Here is a 21701-nt window from a genome sequence, read left to right as displayed (position 1 = left end):
TCTACGACACCACCTTAGCCCCCTGTTCCAAATTCGACCAAAGCAAGCAGATAAGAGAGATGGCCATGCAGGCAATGCAACGCCTCATGAATCCCGAAGAATTTGCGGTCGCAGCGACCAGCAGCAGTAGAGTGGGACAGTGTCCCATTTGGGAGGAGGAGATTCGGAAATATCTCAAGGGCAAAGGATGGCCCATGTGGGATGATTTCTGCAGTAATGATGACTCAGGTCCCGGATGTATAGGGCATACTTGGGGGGGAGAACATGAGTGAAATCCAGAAGAAGAGTTTAGCAAAAGCGTGCAAGCCAATGGCAATTGTGTCCTGTCTGGCACAATTGTGAGGCACAGAGGAGGTCGTCAGGACGCTCCGCAAAGAGGTAGAGGGCATACATCGTATGAGTAAAGTCGATGTATGCGAGGTGGAGAAAGAGAATCTGGAGTTAAGGCGGAAATTAGTGTCAAAGGACGAAGAGGTGGCTGACGCCAAACGGGGTCACCAGTCTTGTCTGGCTCATTTGAGTAGTTTCCAGTCACAGTATGAGAAGGCTTATCAGGACACGCAGCGTGCAGTCCTGGTAAAGAAAGAGACCGAGAAGCAGGTGGAGACGCTACAGAAGCAATGTCGTGATCTCAAGGCAGCCTTGAGAGCGCTCCACGCTGCAACCACGGAACAAAGGCAGAGTACCATATACCATGCAAAGTGCCAAAAGCAAATTGCAGACCTGCAATCACTGCTTTCTGTCCAAAAAGGATTCCAAGAAACCTTTGGGGAAAGTTTAGAACAGGAAGACGGCCCTGATTGGGAAGAATTGCAGGAGACAGCGCAGAGATATGTTCAGGGAACCTGTGCGCAGGGAAAGCCCCAAAGGAGGAAAGCACCCCCACCCCCCACACAGCAGGTAGTTCAGGCTCCCATGAACCCTGTAACAACCCACCGCACAGCCACATCAGACGAGGTGGAATTCCTATATTCCACCCCCCTCAGTGACCCAATTACGGGACGCGTGTGCGAAAATCACACCGTTCCTCCCCGCCTCTCACCATTTCTTTGCCACCGTCAAACACCAGGCGACCTTGTACGGCCTGGATGCGAAAGAGCAGGTAAAGCCCATGGTCCTAAGCTTAGACCCATCAGTAGCAGCAGCCCTTCCCGACCCATAGAACGTAGGAGGAGGCACCCTTGCAGAAATGCATACCGCGATCCTGGATGCGATCGGGTATAACCGGGGTGACCCCGTAGATGGCCTAAATAAGTGCAGACAGAAGAAGTCTGAACACCCCACAGCGTTCGCAGGACGCTTGTGGATTCACTTTGAAGCCGTTTTCGGAAACGTAGACCGTGCCCATTTGTCCCCAGATAATATGGCCAAATGGACCCGCACCCTTATCTCCCATGCAACAGAGGCAGGACAGAATGCCTGTAGTAATTATGACCCCTCGGAGGAGGCTCATAATGAGAAGTGGGTGGTAAAAAGATTGTCCCGCGTTTGGGAACAGTCTGCTCACAATAAACCTGCCGGTAAAACCCCCGCGGAAAAGCAAGCCGCCGCAGACGTGCAGGCAGTAAGAACCACTCTTCACACCCCCGCCTGGGTAAATGAGGGAAAGAGCAGCCCCCAGCAAAACCGCAAGAATGTTACAACTGCGGACAGTTGGGACATTTTGCCAAAGAGTGCAATGGACAGTTGGGACATTTTGCCAAAGAGTGCAATGCCCCTAAAAAGCCACAGAGAGCCCAACAGACAGGCACTCTCAGTAAGAAAAAGGCAGAGCCCACACATAGCGTTAGCCCCCGGTCGGATCAGACAGACTTGACCGGAACGGACTGACGGTGTACAGGCTCCCCCAGTTGGGTCTGCGATACCCTTTGGGATAGGTCAGGACAACCCGTAGTCGCAGCGAAAATTTGGGGACAGCCTATCGAGCTTCTCTGGGACACAGGAGGGTCCCGCACCACCTTAAATTCCTCCACCCTTGGTCAGGACACATGGCCCACTACAGCCACTATCACCCTCAGCGGCTTCACAGGCCACTCACAGCAGGGACACATCACAGCCCCTGTACCCATCCAAATCGGAACCATTAGCACAAAACATAGTTTTAGTCGACCTGCCCCAAACAGCAGAACACATTTTGGGAATCGACTTCATGAATTCCCACCACCTATCTTTCGATCCAGTCAACCAGTGTGTCTGGAAGATGGCGAAATCCGCTAGAGCCCCCGCAACGCTCACCATAGGGGACTACATGAACAAAATTAGCGCAGTAGGCGAGTTTTGGTTCAACCGCACCACACTCAGCACAGACCGACAGGTTAGGGCAGTCCTGCAAAAAAACAGGGCAGCATTCGCGACCCACAAGCACGACTGTGGACGGATGACTGGCTCCGTACAAATAACAGGACCGGACCCTAGACCCCAAAAGCAGTACGGATTCCCCCTAGAAGCCGAGGGAGAAATCCTAAAGGTTATAGAGAGCTTATTAGAGCAGGGCGTCCTAAGATCGGTAACCTCAACTAATAATGCCCCGATTTGGCCAGTAAGGAAGCACGACGGATCATGGCGCTTGGCCATTGATTATCGGGAACTCAATAAAGTCACCCCCGCAGCAGTCCCCACCATTGCAGCAAGTCCCGAGACCATGCTCAAACAGGGATTCCATGCCCGATATTTCATGGTTTTGGACGTCAGTAATGGATTCTGGTTCATTCCATTGGCAAAGGCGTGCCAGTATAAATTTGCCTTCACTTTCAGAGCACAGCAGTACACGTGGACATGCCTGCCACAAGGCTTCCACAACTCCCCCTCCATTTTCCACCGACAGCTGGCAAATGGACTAGCTAAATTTTCTCGCCCCGAATGTCTGGTACAGTATGTAGATGATCATCTACTGCAGACAGACACTAAGGAAGAGCACATTGAGCTTCTGTCCGAACTCCTGGAATTACTACATTCCATTGGATGTAAAGTAAACCCCAAAAAGGCCCAGATATTGGAAGAAAAAGTGGTATATTTGGGTAGTATTATCACACACTGCAAACGCGGGATCGAGCACAAAAGAATTGACTCGATCGCTAAATTGCCCCTTCAAACGTTTCAGCCTTCCGGTCGTTTTTAGGACTGGTTGGCTACTGCCGAAACCACATCGACGGTTTCGCCAGCAAGGCAGCGCCCCTCTCAGACCTCCTAAAGAAGGGAGCCCCCTGGGAATGGCTTCCGCAGCATAAGAATGCTGTGGAATCATTAAAACAGGCACTCATAGCCGCCCCCGCACTACAAGTTCCAGACCCGCTTTCCCCTTACGCCATAGAGGTAGCGACCACAGACCGCACCCTTTCAGCCGTGCTCCTGCAGGAACGGCATGACCAGCTAAGACCCGTGGCTTATGCCTCCCGAATTTTAGACGCTGTGGAGCAGGGATTTTCAGCCTGTGAGAGGCACCTGCTCGCAGTTTTCTGGGCAGTCCAGTACTTTTCATACATTACCGGACTGAACCCCATCACCATTTTGACCGAGCACACCCCCACCCAACTTTTACTAGACGGACGAATTAAAGACGGTACCGTCAGCCAAATCCGCGCTGCTAGGTGGACCCTTCTCTTGCAGGGACGGGACATCACAGTAAAACAGACAAAGACCCACACATACTTAGCGGACAATTTACAGTACCCCGGAACCCCCCATGAGTGTTAAATCATCTCGCCCCACCATAATACAGGCCCCTTTATAGCTAAAACACCCCCCAGAAAACTAGCCACTCCATCTCAGAGCCCCCCTCACCCAGACACGTGTGACCCCATTAGGATCTATGTGGATGGATCTTCCACAGTCTTGGATGGGCAACGCATAACAGGTTGCGGGATTTATGTGGAGGACACGCAGGGACGCGCCCTCGAGGAAATCGCATTAAAATTACCTGGACACTTAGGCGCGCAGGCGGCAGAGCTTGCGGCCATCGCCTACATTGTAGAGCACCCAGATTCCTTCCCCAGCCCAGCAGACATGTATTCAGACAGCCTATACGTCTGCAACAGCCTCACAGAATTTCTGCCCCTCTGGGAAACAAGAGGATTTGTTTCCGCGGGTGGGAAACCCCTCCCCTCAGCCCCATTACTCCGCCATATTTTGCAAAAAGCCAAGGACAGGACTTTTGGCATTATAAAAGTCCGCAGCCACCATCGTTCCTCCTCCCCCCCCCCCCCCCCCCCCGGAAATGTAAAAGCCGACGCACTGGCTAAGGCAGGATCCAGACATGGGTACTTTTGGAAGCCCCCCGAAAGCGTGCCAGTGAGTGCAGTTCAGGTCACGCAGACTAGGATTGAGGATCTAGTAGAGGCCCAGAAGCAGGATAGCGCTCTCACTGAGATCATGAAAGGGAAGTTTCCAGCCTCATACGAGAGGTACAGAAATACGATAACCACACATGACGGTGTGGTGTTAAAGGACACCCTTTATGTAGTTCCTGAGCAGGATAGGAACCAATTAATCTGTTTATTCCATGATGGTCACGGACATCAGGGAATCGATCCCACTACAGCCCACCTCAAACAGCTTTGTTGGTGGCCAAATCTCAAGGAAGATATATCCCATTACATTGAGAATTGCCTCATCTGCGCACAGAACAACCCAGATAGATATGCCAAAAAGGCACAACTCAGCCACACCCGACCCGTTAACGGCCCCTGGAATAACCTCCAGATCGATTTTATAGGTCCATTGCCCCCTTGCAGGAATGGCTATAAATATGTTCTGGTGGTCATAGACACTTTTACAAAGTGGGTGGAAGCATTTCCAGCCTGCACCAACACCGCGAAAACCACAGCCAAGATCCTAACCCACCACATCTTTACAAGATGGGGACTCCCCCGCAGTATTGAATCGGACCAAGGTTCTCACTTTGCGGGACGGGTCATGCAGAACGTCCTCACGATATTTGGCATAAACCAAAAATTTCACATTGCATACCACCCACAGTCGAGTGGTATAGTGGAACGCATGAATCGGACCCTAAAAACTACCCTCAGAAAAATGGTCCAGCAGAACAACACCACTTGGGATTCAGTCCTCCCCTTTGCGCTGATGTTTTTGCGTAACACTGTTTCCACCTCCACAGGTTACACCCCACACACCCTCATGACCGGACGCCCCATGAAAGGGACAGAATACTTATCATAGAATTTACAGTGCAGAAGGAGGCCATTCGGCCCATCGAGTCTGCACCGGCTCTTGGAAAGAGCACCCTACCCAAGGTCAACACCTCCACCCTTTCCCCATAACCCAGTAACCCCACCCAACACTAAGGGCAATTTATCATGGCCAATCCACCTAACCTGCACATCTTTGGACCGTGGGAGGAAACCGGAGCACCCGGAGGAAACCCACGCACACACGGGGAGGATGTGCAGACTCCGCACAGACAGTGACCCAAGCCGGAATCGAACCTGGGACCCTGGAGCTGTGAAGCAATTGTGCTATCCACAATGCTACCGTGCTGCCCCTTGTTAGATTTAGACCTGACCAGCACTGAAGTTACGGCCCTCACCCACGAGAAAGCCGTTGAGCAATTAGTTGCGAATGTAAAAACGGCTCAGTTAGCAGCCGCAGTTAAATTGGGCACCAAAAAGAAACAGAGCAAGGCCTGTTTTGAGAAGGCAGTGCATGCAACGGAGTATGATATAGGACAACAAGTGATGTTGGCTGTGTATAACCCCAGCACATTCCTGTCTCCGAAATACTCGGGTCCATACTCCATTACGGATAAAGTACGCCCATCGGTATATAAAATCAAATACCCAAATGGTAAGACTGCACTAACATACCGGATATTATACCACGGTAGTTCCAGATACTATGCTTGTTTTACAGAACTCCAGAAGCTCCAGGACCGGAGAAAACAGAGAACACAGAAAGAAAAAGAAAGAGGCCAGCCATGAGGGCTTATTTCATCGTGCTCAACATCTTTTTTTTTGGACATTTGGTTGCGCGGGAACACGGACCCCATTACTCCAAACCTCCCTGCCGTTAATGTTTCACTGCCCCGCAGTACCCAAAGCCCAGTCACCAGTGACACTGCATCTTCCTGCTGTGCCAGGTTCATAACCTGGTACTCCCTGTCCTACGTGATTGAAGCACTGTTAGCGTTGGCGATACTCTGCTGTGCAGTGCAGACTATGCGCCTCCGCAAATGGAGAAGGAGAGCGTACCGCACTCGAACCCCGGTATATCGGATCCGATCCCCTATATTCGGGTATGACCAGACCCCCGTGACCTACAACACAATAATAAAGAACATGCACTTGCGTTTTTCTGTAAATTAAAAAAAATGTACAAAACCCCCATAAACAAAAAATGTATGATCATGAGCTTGACTGCCAAGCCAGGAAAGAGTATATTGAATGTGATGATTGTTGTTGTATGTTTTAGGAAGATAGGATAATGCAATGTTTGGTGAGTATAGTGTATTTAGGTAAAATTAGAGGTTCCAAGTTTTTTATTTTGTAGATGCATGCCCCTGCCTGACATAGTGCCCGTAGAATTGTTTAGGTAAAAATTTTTGTGCATAGCTAGGGTCAGAGTAGTGGCCATGTAGGAGGTGTTCCCCCCCCGGTCAGGGAACGGAAAGGACAAAATTTATGTGATCCTTCACGCTTTGCGTTAGGATCACAAGTAGGGAATGTACCCACCTAAAATGGCTGATCCCCGATTAATTTGGCCAAAACCTGATGTAAAATGGCTATCCGAAAAGGCTGATGGGAAAAGCAGCCAACAGGGCACAAACGGACAGCTGCAGACAGAACAGTGTATTCGGCTCTGGGGAAGTCGGCCCAGATCGATACCTGCGACCATTAGCAGCGCATCAACCCAGCCATTAATCGGCTATACCCGGGAACAATTGCAACATATTAGCAATTGAATGCTGATCCAGACCTCTCGGCGCCAGCAGTGGCCGAGACAAAGAAAGGTGAACGACCACTCCCCCGATCAAGGAATCGCCCCATTATTGGAGCATATCGAACCCAGTGATTGGGAACAAGTCCAATCACTTGGGACCAGGGTCAAGGTCCGCCCCGAGAGGCGAGAAGCCTCCGGGAACTATAAAAATAGGGGCCAAGTTCAGATCTCTCCCTTCTTCTCCTCGCAACCTTCGCAAGAACCATCGACCAGCAACCGTAAGTTTGACTCCAGCGATCGCTACCCGATAGAGACTCCTAGCCGTCAACCTGTATCAGCCTTTGAATCCCGCGGGCCAGACCCAATTCGATAAACCATTTGTTTCCCTGACCTGGTGGGCCATTCCCAAAAGTTAAGTATTGGCCAGTAGTGGTAGGTAGTAGTCTAGAAAGTAGGATTATTGTGTAAGTATTTATTGCTGTACATAATAAATGACCGTTGATTTTAATCTTACTAAGCGGTGTGCTGTCTTATTAATCATAACTAGAGCTTGAACCACGTGGCGGTATCAGAAAGATACCTGGCGACTCGTGAGCAAAGGTGACAGAATTAGAGCTAATGAAACTAAGGCTAATAAGAGCAACGATACTTAACTTGGTACACTTCAGAAACTACAAAAATACAAAACAAAATAAATAAAAGCTCAGCGGGGCACAAGGAAGAAAACAATAGAAAGAGAACAAAGGTGAAGAGAGTGGGCAACACGTGCTCCGGTACCTTTTATACCTGTATGGTTTGATACCACCCTCTTCTCTGCTCCCTATTGGCTTACAGTTTTAAATCATGACTTATGAATAGTGGCCTTTACCGTCACTCTCATTAGTATCTATATTGCTGGCTGTGTTCCCTTTGTTACATTGTCACATTTGTAGTCTGGGTTCTGCAAAACTGATGTGTTCCCACAGACTCAATGTTATGAAAACTTGGTTTTTAACTATTTCCCTACAGCTCCATCCAGGACACCCCATCCACAACTTGGTGGCAGCAGTGTGCACCACCTACAAGATGCACTGCTGGAACTCAACAGGGCTCCTTAGGCAGCACCTTCTAAACAGAGGACCATTACCATCTAGAAAGACCAGGCAACAGATGCATGGGAATGCCACCACCTGGAATTTTCCTTTCAAGCCACGCACTATTCTGACTTGCAACACCAGTTAAAGTCCAATGGGTTTGTTTCGAATCACTAGCTTTTGGAGCACAGCTCCTTCCTCAGGATTCACCCGAGGAAGGAGCTCTGCTCCAAAAGCTAGTGATTCGAAACAAACCTGTTGGACTTTAACCTGGTGTTGTAAGATTTCTTACTGCGCTCACAGCAGTCCAACACCAGCACCTCCACATCATATTCTGACTTTGCAATGTATTGCCATACCTTGATTGTCGCTAGGTCAAAATCCTGGAACTTCCTCCCTAACAGCATAGTGGTGTACTACAGTGACTGCAGTGGTTCAAGAAGACAGCCCATCACCACCTTCTCAAGGGCAATTCGGGATGGGCAACAAATGCTGGCCTAGTCAGTGACACCCGCACCCCATGAATGAATTTTTAAAATGTATTAAATGTAAGAGGCATAGATTACAAAAGCAGGGAGGTCATGGAGTTGTATAGAACTTTGGTGAGGCCACAGCTGGAGTACTGTGCAGTTCTAGTCACCACATTTCTGGAAGAATGTGATTGCACTGGGGGTGCAGAGATTCATAAGGATGTTGCCTTGGATGGAACATTTAAGTTATGAAGAGAGGTTGGATAGGCTTGGGTTGTTTTTGTTGGAGCAGAGAAGACTGAGGGGTTACCTAATCGAGGTGTACAAGATTATGAGGGGCATGGACAGGGTGGGTAGAGAGCAGCTTTTCCCTTTAGTTGAAGGGTCAGTCACAAAGGGACACAAGTTCCAGGTGAGGGTCAGGAGGTTTAGAGGGGATTAGAGAAAAAACAATTTTACCCAGAGGGTGGTGATGGTCTGGAATGCACTGCTGGGAGGGTGGTAGAAGTGGGTTGCCTCACATTCTTTAAAAAGTACCTGGGTGATCAGTTGGCATGTCATAACATTCAAGGCTATGGGCCAAGTGCTGGCAAATGGGATTAGCTAAGTAGGTCATGTGTTTTTTATGTGTCACTGCAGACCCGATGGGCTGAAGAGTTCTCTGCTGCACTGTGTATTTCTGTGATATCTTTAACCTTAAAATGTAGTAAACATAAGGATACATTAGGATCTGTGAGGATTCTGTGTCCATATTCTTCATTGGTGTAGATTTACAATTTTTAAAACTGAAACAAGTTGACATTTAGAATGCACCAAAGTGATTGCATTCAATCAATATTGACTGAAAAGGTCCAATAATCTTGGTTGATACCCCACTAACCCACATATCCACCTGCTATCCAGAGGAGAGCAGGTGAGTTCTCTCTTAGAGCTGGCCAACATTTATCTCTTAACCAACACCCAAAACAGATTAACTGACCACTCTTTGTTCTCTGTAGGAACTTGTTCATAAATGCACAATATCATGTTTTCCTAAATTATCAGTTGGCTGGCTAGTGCTGTGGGAAATCCTGCGCAAGTGAAAGCTGTATTTTTTGGTATAACAACAACACAATAAACAATGTACATGAAACTATAAACATAGTTTATATAAACAAAAGCCGTCTCCCTCCCTTACAGGTCCCAGCTTTATTAACCCCTACTCTAAACTAAACTAACCCCCCCCCCCCTTCTGCCGATGATTAATTTTCCGCGAAGAAGTTGACGAATGGTTGCCACCTCCGGGCGAACCCTAACAGTGACCCTCTCAAGGCAAACTTGATTTTCTCCAAACAGAGAAAGATAGCCATGTCCGATAGCCAGGTCTCTGACTTCGGGAGCTGAGTCCCTCCAAGCTAATAGTATCCGTCTCCGGGCTACCAGGGAAGCAAAGGCCAGAACGTCTGCCTCTTCCTCCTCCTGGATTCCCGGGTTTTCCGACACTCCAAAAATCGCCACTTCTGGACTCAGCGCCACCCTTGTTTTTAACACCGTGGACATGACATCTGCAAACCCCTGCCAAAATCCCCTAAGCTTCGGACATGTCCAGAACATGTGGACATGGTTCGCTGGTCCTCCCGCACATTTTGCACACCTGCCGTCCACCCCAAAGAATCTGCTCATCCGGTCTGCGTCTCCCCTGACCCCATAAGTTCCTTGTAAATGTCCGAGGCGCTCCCTTCTCTTACCCACCCTCTGGAAACTACCCTGTCCTGAATCCCCATTAGCGGTAGGAGCGGGAAGGTCGGCACCTGTTTACATAGGAAGTCCCGCACCTGTAGATACCTGAATTTGTTTCCCCTCGCCAACCCAAACCTCTCCTCCAGCGTCCTCATACTCAGGAAAGCACCCCTCTATAAACTTATCCCCCATCCCCTCAATCCCTGCTCTCCGCCATCCATACTTCCCGAGGCAAACTGGTGATTATTATAGATTGGGGACCAGAACAATGCCCCCTTCTGCTCCCACGTGTCTCCAACATTGCCCCCAGACTCTCAGGGCCGCCACCACCACGGGGCTGGTGGAGTACCGTGCCAGCAGGAACGGCAGAGGCGCAGTTACCAACGCCCCCGAACTGGTGCATGAAGCCGCCTCCATACGCTCCCATGCCGACCCCTCCCCCACCACCCACTTCCTGATCATGGCTATATACGCCGCCCAGTAATAGTTACTAAAATTTGCATGCGCCAGCCCGCCATCTCTCCGACTCCGCTGAAGCATTACCTTCCTTACTAGCGGGGTCTTGCCCGCCCAAACAAAGCCAGAGATCATTTTGTTGACCCGTTTAAAAAAGCACCGCGGACTAAAGATGGGGAGACATTGAAACACGAACAGGAATCTCGGGAGGACCGTCATCTTCACCGTCTGTACCCTCCCAGCTAATGACAACGGGAGCGTGTCCCATCTCCGAAACCCGTCCTTCATTTGGTCTACTAGCCGGGCCAGCCAGATTTAATTTATGCAGCCGGTCCCATTCCCGCGCCACTTGAAGCCTAGGTACCTAAAGCTTCTCCCTACTAATCTAAACAGCAGCTCCCCCAATCGCCTCTCCTGTCCCCTCGCCTGGACCTCAAACATCTCACTTTTCCCCATATTTAGCTTATACCCCGAAAACCGGCCAAATTCCCCAAGAACCCTCATGATTTCTTCCATCCCCTCTAATGGGTCCGATACATACAGAAGCAGGTCGTCTGCATAGAGCGAGACTTCGTGCTCCTCCCCCCCCCCCCCCCCCCCCCCCTCCCTCCCGGACCAGCCCCTTGAGGCTCTCAGAACAATTGCCAATGGCACTATAGCTAGCACGAACAGTGGGGAGAGGGGGCATCCCTGTCTCATCCCCCGGTGCAGTCTAAAATAGTCCGATGTTGTGCTATTCGTCCGTACGCTTGCCAAGGGAGCCTGATACAGCAACCTGACCCAGTCAATAAAGCCCCGTCCAAATCCGCACCGTCCCAGTACTTTCCACAGATAATCCCATTCTACCCAATCAAAAGCCTTTTCTGCATCGATTGCAATCACTACTGAAATTGCCCCCGTGTCGTTGACCTGCAGGTAGTTCTGAATACATTTCCTCAGCCGTTCGCAAACCCCTTTGTCAGCCAAAAGTCCCACATCTAACCTCCAGTGCGGCTGCTGGTTACTGTCTTTACTAACCTGCAGGTCAACCCAGTGCGGAGCATGGTCTGAGATTGTGATCACCGAGTATCCCATGTCCATCACCCCTGCCAGTAAGGCCCTGCTAAAAATTACGAAATCGATCCGGGAGTACAATTTATGCACGTGTGAGTAGAAGGAGAACTCCTTCACCCTCGGCTGCCCAAATCTCCATGGATACCCCCCCCCCCCCCCAAATCAGCTCCATGAACTCTTTTAGTTCCTTGGCCATTGCTGGCACCCTGCCCATTTTCGTGCTTGACTGGCCCAAGCCAGGGTCAATAACTGTGTTGAAATCCCCTCCCATGACCAACCTGTGCGGGTCCAGGTCCGGTATCTTCCCCTGCATCCTCTTAATAAACTCCACATCATGCCAATTTGGCGCATACACATTTACTAATACCACCTGCACCTCCTCCAATTTCCCACTGACCATAATGTACCGACCTCCCACATCCAAAATTATTCTACCCGCCTCAAACGCCACCCGCTTATTGATCAGGATCGCGACCCCTCTATTCTTTGAATCCAGTCCCGAGTGAAAGACCTGACTGACCCAGCCTTTCCTCAATCTAATCTGGACAGTTACTCTAAGGTGCGTCTCCTGCAACATTACCACGTCCGCCTTCAGTCCCCTAAGATGCGCGAACACACGTGCCCTCTTGACTGGCCCAGTTAACCCTCAAACATTCCAGGTGATCAGCCTAGTTGGGGGGCTCATTTGCCCCCCCCCCCGCCTTCGCCGATCAGCCAAGCCCTTTTTTTGGCCCATGTCCAACCCATGCTCTGCGCCTCCACCGGCCCACCCCAGGAAGCCTCCGTCCCCAACCTCCTCTCTGTCCCTTGTCAGCAGAACATTTCCCCCTCCCTTCCACCCCCCCCCCCCCCAGTAACAACACTCTGTAACCCAACCTCTTTGATAAACCAAACACATGCACAGACCCCCACTGTGCTTCCATGCGCTAGCCCACCCAGCTAGCTTGGTGGCCCCCATCCCTGGCGCCGGATAGTCTCCCACCTATTGTTCCCTCCCCACCCCACCCCCGCTCATACAAACATACACCAACATCAAACAATCCCCACAATTGCCCGACAGAAAAACACCAAAATCTAAACAAGTACACCTCCATCCCCCAACAGTGCAAATGAAAACCTTAACTCAGCTCTGCCACTGGTCCCAAATCAATATAGAAGGCATTACAAACAGCTTCCACAAAACGAAAAACGAGAAACTTTTTTTTAAAGAACAGAGAAACAAAAAGAAAGAAAAACATGAACGTTGCAGCAAAGTTCAAAAGTTCTCAGTCCACCACCAGTCCTTTCCTTTTCTCAAAGTCCAGCCCGTCCTCAGGAGACTCAAAATAAAAGTGCTGTTCCTCGTACGTGACCCAGAGACGGGCCGAATACAACAGTCCGAACTTCACCTTTTTCTTAAAAAGGATTGACTTAATCTGGTTGAAGCCTGCTCTTCTCCTGGCCACCTCCACACTCAGGTCTTGGTAGACCCCCAGGATACTATTGTCCCACTTACAGCTCCATGTCTGCTTGGCCCACTGTAGAATGTGCTCCTTATCATAGAATTTACAGTGCAGAAGGAGGCCATTCGGCCCATCGAGTCTGCATCCCCTGCTTCCCTCAGGGTGCCATCGAATACGCGCTCCACACACACCCTGGTCGCAGTAGTTGGTCCTGGGCACCGGACCCCAAACCCTGTACCCCGGTCACAGGCTGGTAACGTCCCCTGGACCAGGCGCTGGTTCCCTCGCCTGTCTACACAACCACTCTAGTCGCGGAGATGTCCCCAGTGCTGATGATCAGCTCTTCTGTACTCTAATGTTGGCTGCTGCCTCTGTGGTGTTGATGCCTCTGGAGTTCAGGACAAGTGTCCAGGCCTCACAGCCTGATTGGGATGCTAGGCAAGAACAACCGCCCGCATCATGGCACATGAAATGCTCACAGCTCCCAAGGGCAGCACGGTAGCATTGTGGATAGCACAATTGCTTCACAGCTCCAGGGTCCCAGGTTCGATTCCAGCTTGGGTCACTGTCTGTGCGGAGTCTGCACATCCTCCCCGTGTGTGCGTGGGTTTCCTCCGGGTGCTCCGGTTTCCTCCCACAGTTCAAAAGATGTGCAGGTTAGGTGGATTGGCCATGATAAATTGCCCTTAGTGTCCAAAATTGCCCTTAGTGTTGGGTGGGGTTACTGGGTTATGGGGATAGGGTGGTGGTGTTGACCTTGGGTAGGGTGCTCTTTCCAAGAGCCGGTGCAGACTCGATGGGCCGAATGGCCTCCTTCTGCACTGTAAATTCTATGATATGTCAAAGTCTGGTAGAAAATCGGGGGAAAAGGTCCAAAAGTCCGACCCGAGCGGGAGCCACCAAATGTGCGACTTACTCCTTCATAGCCGCCACTGGAAATCGTAAGATAATTGTTTGCAGTAGTTCGATTATTGACTGACTAAGAATAGCAATGGTTCCTGTGTAATATAGTTTATCCTTGTAACTATTTATCCTGATGTTTGGTTTGTTCAGTCTGCATTTGTGTTGATGTACAATTGTTTCAATATTTTGAGTTTAAGGTAGGCTTTCAAATATTAGAATTTTCCTGTTTCAATAATTTATTCTCAAATCTTTGCTTTACAGGCCTTATGTATTCAACTTTTACTTCGCCTGTTCACACCAACCACCTTGATCTGAATATAACCCATGTGGAATGTTGTCCAGAAAAATTATTAGTACGTTTCTGGGGTCGGAGCAATAACGTATGTGAATTGGACTATCATATATTGCACAATGAAGTGCAGAATTCAGCAAAGACTAGTGCCAACATCGCAATTGGTGAGTTTTGTTTTGCAGAGGACCTTTACAATGCGGGATGGTATCGAGGAAAGGTCATAAGAAAAGATGAAGAATCATACGACGTATTTCTCGTAGATGTTGGTATGGTATTGACAGTTGAACCTAGTCACATCGCTTCTGCCAAGGAGAGTTTATTTCAATTGCCTCCAAAAGTGGTATGTGGAATATTTGCCAATATAGTGCCAGTAAAAGGAACATGGTCCCCAACAGCAGTCAAATATTTTTTGTCACTAGTAACTTTTCAAATCAAAGGTTACATTGAAGATATCTTAATGGACCAAATTATGTTGGTGGAAGTCCCCAATATTAACCAAAAGCTTTTTGACCTTGGTTTAGCAAATATTCTTGATGGCAACACTTTCCATTTTATACTGGAAATTTCAGAAGATTTACTTGGATCTGGTTATGAAAATACTAAAACTCGGTACATAAATAAAAGCTGCAGGAAGCCTGTGCTCGATAAAACAATTACATTATCTCCTAGTTTCCAACGTATCCTGGATGTTTTGAGTCCCAGTTTGCAAACTGGTGTTACAGAGGCAGTAAAAATAACATGTGCTTCAGGCCTTCATAACTTTTATTGCCAGTTGAAAAGGCTGACTTCGGAGCTAGAAGCAATGACTGGAGACTTGAAATGTTACTATGAAAATGAAGGAAAAGAATTAAACGATGAACCCATTGACAATTTTGGTGCACTTTGTGCTGCAAAAGGTAAAGATGGAAAATGGTACAGGGGAGTTGTAAAGCAACTCTTAACCTCTGGCCAGATAGAAGTTTGGTTCATGGATTATGGAAGGACTGAAATTGTATTTCCTGATCATATTAAAAAATTGATGCCAAACTTTTTTACGATGCCACTGATGTCATTTCCTTGTGCACTAACTGGCTTATCAAACCAAACAAAACAATGGATAAGATTGCAGACAGAAATTTTCAAGGAATCGTTGTTTGAGGAAACATTAATTATTTGTATTGATTCCTACTCCTGTGAAGAGCATTTATACTATGTTACATTTTACAAGCAGAAAAACATTCATATCCATCAGATGACTGGAATGTTGGCAGAAGCAAATCCAGTGATTGAGTGTTGCCCAAAGAAGGAAAATAAGGATATTGATGGTCAATTTGGAAAATTTTCAGAAACTAAGATGACAGCGCCTAGGAAAGTGACATGTAAATCAATGCATCGTAGATTAGGATCTGTTGGGATGAAAATAAATGCTTCCTATGTTGGATTTGTTGAATATGTAATTAACCCATCTGACTTTTGGATTCGAACGTCGGAACACAATGATGAATTTGAATGCTTAATGATGAGCATAACAAACCACTACAGCAAGATTGGCATAAATGAAGAACTCCTTCAGGAACCAGTACCTGGTTTATTTTGCTGCGCTAGGTATAGCAAAGATCTACATTACTACAGAGCAGTTATTACTGAAGTACTTTTCAACCAACTCAGAGTGTTTTTTGTTGATTTTGGAAATGCTGAAGTTGTAGATTTTAATGCTGTGAAATCCCTGCTTCCTGAGTACACAAATCTACCTGCTATGGCTATGAATTGTTCTGTTGCTTATGTTTTTCCTATTGAAGAAGTGTGGACCAAAGATGCCACTAACTACTTTAAGAATGCTGTATTCCATAAACAACTTTTTATTGAAGTAATCTCAAGACAGGGCAGCAAATATACGATTGATATGAAAGATATGGAATGCAGGGAGCAGTCATCTATTGGTACACTAATGCTTCAAGCTGGGTACGCTGATTTTTGGAATGTGCAGTCAGATGATGCATTGCTTCATCAGAGATGTATGTTGAAATCTTCGAGAGCTAGGACAACCAAATTCATTGCAAATGAGAACAGGAAATGCACAGATAAAAACGCAACGTTGGAAAATTCATATGACATTCCAGTTTCAAATATCCTGGTATCTACTGTTTTATTTCCAGCTGGTACAACGAGTAATAACTTTTCATCTGTACATCTTACCATGCCAACGTGGATTAGAGAGTCCAAAATAGCATCACCATACAGGCAACAAGTGTTTAAACTTGGGTCTGTTCTTGATGTGAGAGTATCTCATGTAAATTCTCCAGCAGAGTTTTGGTGCCAACTGCAAAGAAACTCAAATCAACTTCAATTACTTATGAGGAATATGCAGCATTATTACAGTACTCCAAAGGATGCTTTTCAACTTGGACATATTGGGTGTGTTGCAAGGTGCTCTAAAGATGGTCAATGGTACAGAGCATCTGTTATTCAAAGGAATTTTCCAAAAGAAGAGGTTACTGTATTGTTTGTTGATTATGGCATGCAACAAAAAATAGCCATGAAAAATCTTCGTGCTATTAATCCAGAATTTCTTCGACTAGAAGGACAGGCATTTAGGTGCACTTTTAACAGCATAATTCGATCTGTAAACCATGACCCTTCTGTTTGGGATAAAATTTCCTGTTGTACATTTAAGCGATTCATTGACAATTTAATTTCTGGTGGGCGTCTTAAATGCACAATATTTGCTATGGCTCTGATGGATGGAAAGGGTCTATGTAATGTGGTAGACCTTCATACACCATTGATTAATGTATGCCAGTTACTTTTAGATATGGGACTAGCTGCTTGCGTTGAAACACCATGTTCATTTAGTCCTGCAGTTCAACTATACACGCCTTATTACAGTGCTCATGGTCTAAAAGTTGGAAGTGAAGAAAAAGTATATGTAACTCACGTGTCTAGTCTCTCAAAATTCTATTGTCAGCTTGATAAAAATACTGTAATTTTGGATACACTTAGGACTGAGGTGGACATTGTTAGTAAAAAAATGCAAGAACAAAGATTAGACCTTGACAAAACCAGTATCTGCTTAGCAAGGTATTTTGAAGATGGTCAGTGGTACCGTGCTTTAGCCCGTTCAGTGCATTCACCTGAACATTTTAAAGTGTTTTTCATAGACTATGGAAACACGGAGATAGTTGATAAAAATGATGTGGTTCCAATTCCCGAAGATGCAAAGGACCTGATTTTGATACCAATGCAAGCGGTGAAGTGCTGTTTACCTCTTAGTCTTCCGAAACTGTCTGATGAAAGTATTGCCTTGTTTAAACAAACTGTAATTAAACAAACTGTAATTGGGAATCCTATCACCGCCTTTGTGATAGCAAAGAAGTCTGATGGTCAGTTGGTTCTTGAGCTTTATGATGGAAGTGTGAAAATTAGTGCTCAAATAACAGAACAATACATGCATCATCATTATCGACGAGACGTAATTTGCCTTGATGAAACAAAATGGCAAAATGGCAAATCTTTCCATCCGACAAAAAATGTTCCTTCCACAGATGTACTGATAAATAAGAAACCTGATTACATAGCACACTTGATCAAAGAAACAAACCGACTTATTCATTCCTACATGGGACACAAAAATAAAGACCAGAACTATAACCTTAAAAAGAAAAATACTCCATGTAAGACCGGAAACTATTACAAAAATAAATACTCAAAGCATCGCCAGAATGAAATTATCCCTAAATTTACTGCACAGTTAGCAAAACTAAAAACAACATATAGCAGAAAGAACTCTGGTGAAATAGGCCAGGCAGGCAAGGTAACACTCCCACCAAGGAAGACGAAGATGACATCTTATCATGTGATTAACTCCAAGGAAATGTTGCCATCTACTATACTTTGCCACCTTGTGCAAAACAGTCCTGCAACACAAAAGGCAATGGATCGCTTTGAAATGATATGTCGAACTAGAAAACACTGTCAGGGCAAATGGCTTCTTCAAAATCTGATGGATTTGCCTCAAGCTAAGCTGATCACCAGGTTTGAAAAATATATTGAAAGTGGAAATAGTTCTTCAGACTCCTTCATAGAACGAGTACATAATGAGCACAGAACCCCAGACCAGGGAAAAGAGATGGGTGGTGCAGCATTTACCAAATCTAAAGGTAAGGATTTTCAGAGTACACACGTAAGTGATGATAGTGATGTGTCAATCAAAAATGATGCTTTGCATTCTTCTGTCAAGAAAATCAAATTGAACCCATTGTTCACAAAGTTCATTGATCCCATGCCAGATTTGACTTATTCTAAAACAGGCCTGTTCAAGAAATTCTTGAAGCCAAAATTGCAGGGTATGCAATCTGATGGACTGCGGTGTTCTGAAGTTTCACATTTTACAAATAAGCTAACTAGGGAATATATAGTTTGTGAGTTTGTACAACAGTTTAGTCAGTTTTGGAAGATTCATCTTGGTCATTGTACTCGATCCTCAGCTGGCAAATTCTTAAGTGAGATGGCAAGTAGTAAATCATCCAGCCAGGAGGCTTTAACACTTAACAAAGCTTCAGAAATAGAAATTCTTATTTCTGAGCTAGATCTATCCTTGCAGGGCATGAGGAATGCACCTGAGAAAATGAGTGTTGAGGATAAACACTACTGCACAGCAATTATGTCTTATGAGCACCAGTGTATAGTCAACAAAGAATTTGTATTTCAGATAGATAATCATTTACTTGAGAAGCTTGTCTGTTCAAGAAGAATTGTTTGGCTTGTTAAAGCTAACACTCTGCTAAGTGTGTCAAACAGTGGAAGCTTCAGTATCAAACTTAATGCAAGTACCGAGGAGTTGTTTCCCTTAACTCTGGCTGTTGGTGAAGATGTAAAAATAGAAAATATATCATCTTCGAATGCAATTGAAAGAAGAAAATGTCAGTCTCAACAATTTTCTGAGCAGGACAAATCTATAATCAAACTTCTTCACTGGGAAGATAAATGGGTGGAATTCGGTCGTACTGACATTAGTTTATTGCAGTGGATTAAAGTACTAAATGACAGCATTTTGAACTTTATTGAACAAGTCATGATGTGGCCATGGAACGCCATTGAAAACAAGCAGCTATTAAAATATCTATTACCTCCCGTGTTTGCATTAAATGACCAGACATTTATCGAATTACTTAGAAAATTGGATTCTGGATTTTGGGAGATTGCGATTTGCCAAGATGCGACTTCTCTTGCTGAAAAATATCCAGCAATGGTCCACAAGAATATCAGTATTATTACGTCGCAAAATTGTTCATCTGATTTGAATGGATGGATGAATAAAATTACTTCTGCAGAAACGGAGATCAATATAGCATCAAAAACTTTGCTTTCTGTTGATAACAGCATGATGTGTTTGTCATTGAACCCAATTTTGTGTGGCCCTATTCAAACAAGAGTAGAGTACACTGGCTTTGCTACTTCTGTGATTGACCCTTCAGAATTCTACATCCAGCTTGAAGATACCTTTGAAATAATGGAAACAATCTCTTCACTCCTGGCTCAACTATCAGACGAATTTCATCCTTTATCTCAAGACATATTGAATCCTGGTGTAGGTTGCCTAATCAAGCTTGCCACAGATGAGCAGTGGTCTAGGGTGGAAATTTATGAAGTTTGTCAGCAGTTTGTTCTTGTTAGAGCTGTTGATTATGGACATTATATATTTGTGCCATCTTCGGATTTGAACAGACTAAGAGAACTTCCGAAAGAACTTGCAGAAGTTCCACGCTTGACTAATCACTGCAGTTTAAATAATGTGGTACCTTCAGTTGGACATAACTGGACAGATGAAGCCATTGTTTTCTTTCAAAAATCCTTAAATGAACAGTCTTTGACTGTATTTTTCAGACAACGTATTTCTGAGTTGCTTTGGGAGGTAGATCTTTTTGTAAATAATAAGAGTGTCGCAGAAGATTTACATGCTGTGGGACATGCTGCTTTTCGGAAAGAAATTGGCAACTCCTTTATGGAAGACTCTATTAGTTCTGAAGAGAGCTCACAAATACTGACTGAACCTATTTTAGAGCAACAAATCTACAAAAGCAATGATGAGCTTACAATGGCTTTACAAAATGAAGAACCTGCCTTTGTGAATTTTGACTCCAGTTATTCAATAAAATGTGAGTAATTATTTTCTACAATATTTATATTATAATGCATGGCATTGCTATTTGTTTTATAAATAGAAATTAATGCTATTTTAAATTGGGCAATGATATTGAAAATGTTTAATATTACAAAGTCGTTGATGCATTTAATTCAACAATTTTGAAAATTTATCACAAATGAGGAAGATCTTTTGAGTTGCATGGAAGTTATGGAGACATTAAGCATCATTGTCCATTATTCCTTAATAGCACCTGGCATAGTAGCTCATTTTCAAGTAATTCAACAACCACCAAAGCTTTCCAGAGATCGTCTGTTGCTGGAAAAAGAACTACCTAGCATCCAACCTATTTCTTCCATTGTAAAATTTATGCACATAACTCATCCTCTTCAACCAATCTAATTGAAATAATTTGTCAATTTGTGACCATTCTAATTCTTTATTTTCTAGGTCACAATCAAATTGTCCTTTCGCATATACTTCGAAAGATTATAGACTCCTTGGGCGGGATTCTCCAACCCCCCGCCGGGTCGGAAAATCGCCGGGGGCTGGCGTGAATCCCGCCCTCGCCGGCTGCCAAATTCTCCGGCACCGGAGATTCGGCGGGGGCGGGAATCGCGCCGCGCCGGTTGGCGGCCCCCCCCGGCAATTCTCCGGCCCGCTGCTGGAATGCTTGGCCTGCCGGCGTGGATTAAACCACCTCTCTTACCGGCGGGACAAGGCGGCGCAGGTGGGCTCCGGGGGCCTGGCCCGCGATCGGGGCCCACCGATCCGTGGGCGGGCCTGTGCCGTGGGGGCACTCTTTTCCTTCCGCCTTCGCCATGGTCTCCATCATGGAGGCGGAAGAGACCCCCTCCATTGCGCATGCGCGGGGATGCCGTGAGCGGCCGCTGACGCTCCCGCGCATGCGCCGCCCACCAAAGGCCTTTCCCGCCAGCTGGCGGGGCGGAAATCAGTCCGGCGAGGGCCTAGCCCCTCAAGGTTAGGGCTCAGCCGCTCAAGGTGCGGAGGATTCCGCACCTTTGGGGCGGCCCGATGCCGGACTAATTTGCGCCGTTTTTGCCGCCGGTCAGCGGACATCGCACCGATTACGGAGAATTTCGCCCCTTAAGTCTGTCTGGGTGACTAAAGTGATATAAACTGGGAATCATTTGTGTGATCCTCAACCTCAGTTACCAATCATTTGAGGGGGTGGAAAACCAGACACTATACTAAATTACGTTGTGTTTTTTAGTGGATACCCTTCTGAATGCAATACTGGACTTTATTTCCTTCAGCTGT

The 21701-nt window shown here is 46.3% G+C and overlaps 1 protein-coding gene across 1 annotated transcript in view; it reads left to right on the top strand.

The window, feature by feature from the left end:
• The window catches only part of tdrd15 (tudor domain containing 15), a 53276-nt gene that overhangs the window by 7355 nt on the left and 24220 nt on the right, over positions 1-21701 (top strand). The window contains exon 2 of the mRNA XM_072498869.1: positions 14269-20433. Coding sequence (XP_072354970.1) covers positions 14274-20433 — 6160 coding nt within the window. The 5' untranslated portion in view covers positions 14269-14273. The remainder of the gene's footprint in view (positions 1-14268; positions 20434-21701) is intronic.

Source organism: Scyliorhinus torazame, chromosome 4 (genome assembly GCF_047496885.1).
Source record: "Scyliorhinus torazame isolate Kashiwa2021f chromosome 4, sScyTor2.1, whole genome shotgun sequence".
Lineage (NCBI taxonomy): Eukaryota > Metazoa > Chordata > Chondrichthyes > Carcharhiniformes > Scyliorhinidae > Scyliorhinus > Scyliorhinus torazame.
This window is presented reverse-complemented; position numbering and strand designations above follow the sequence as displayed.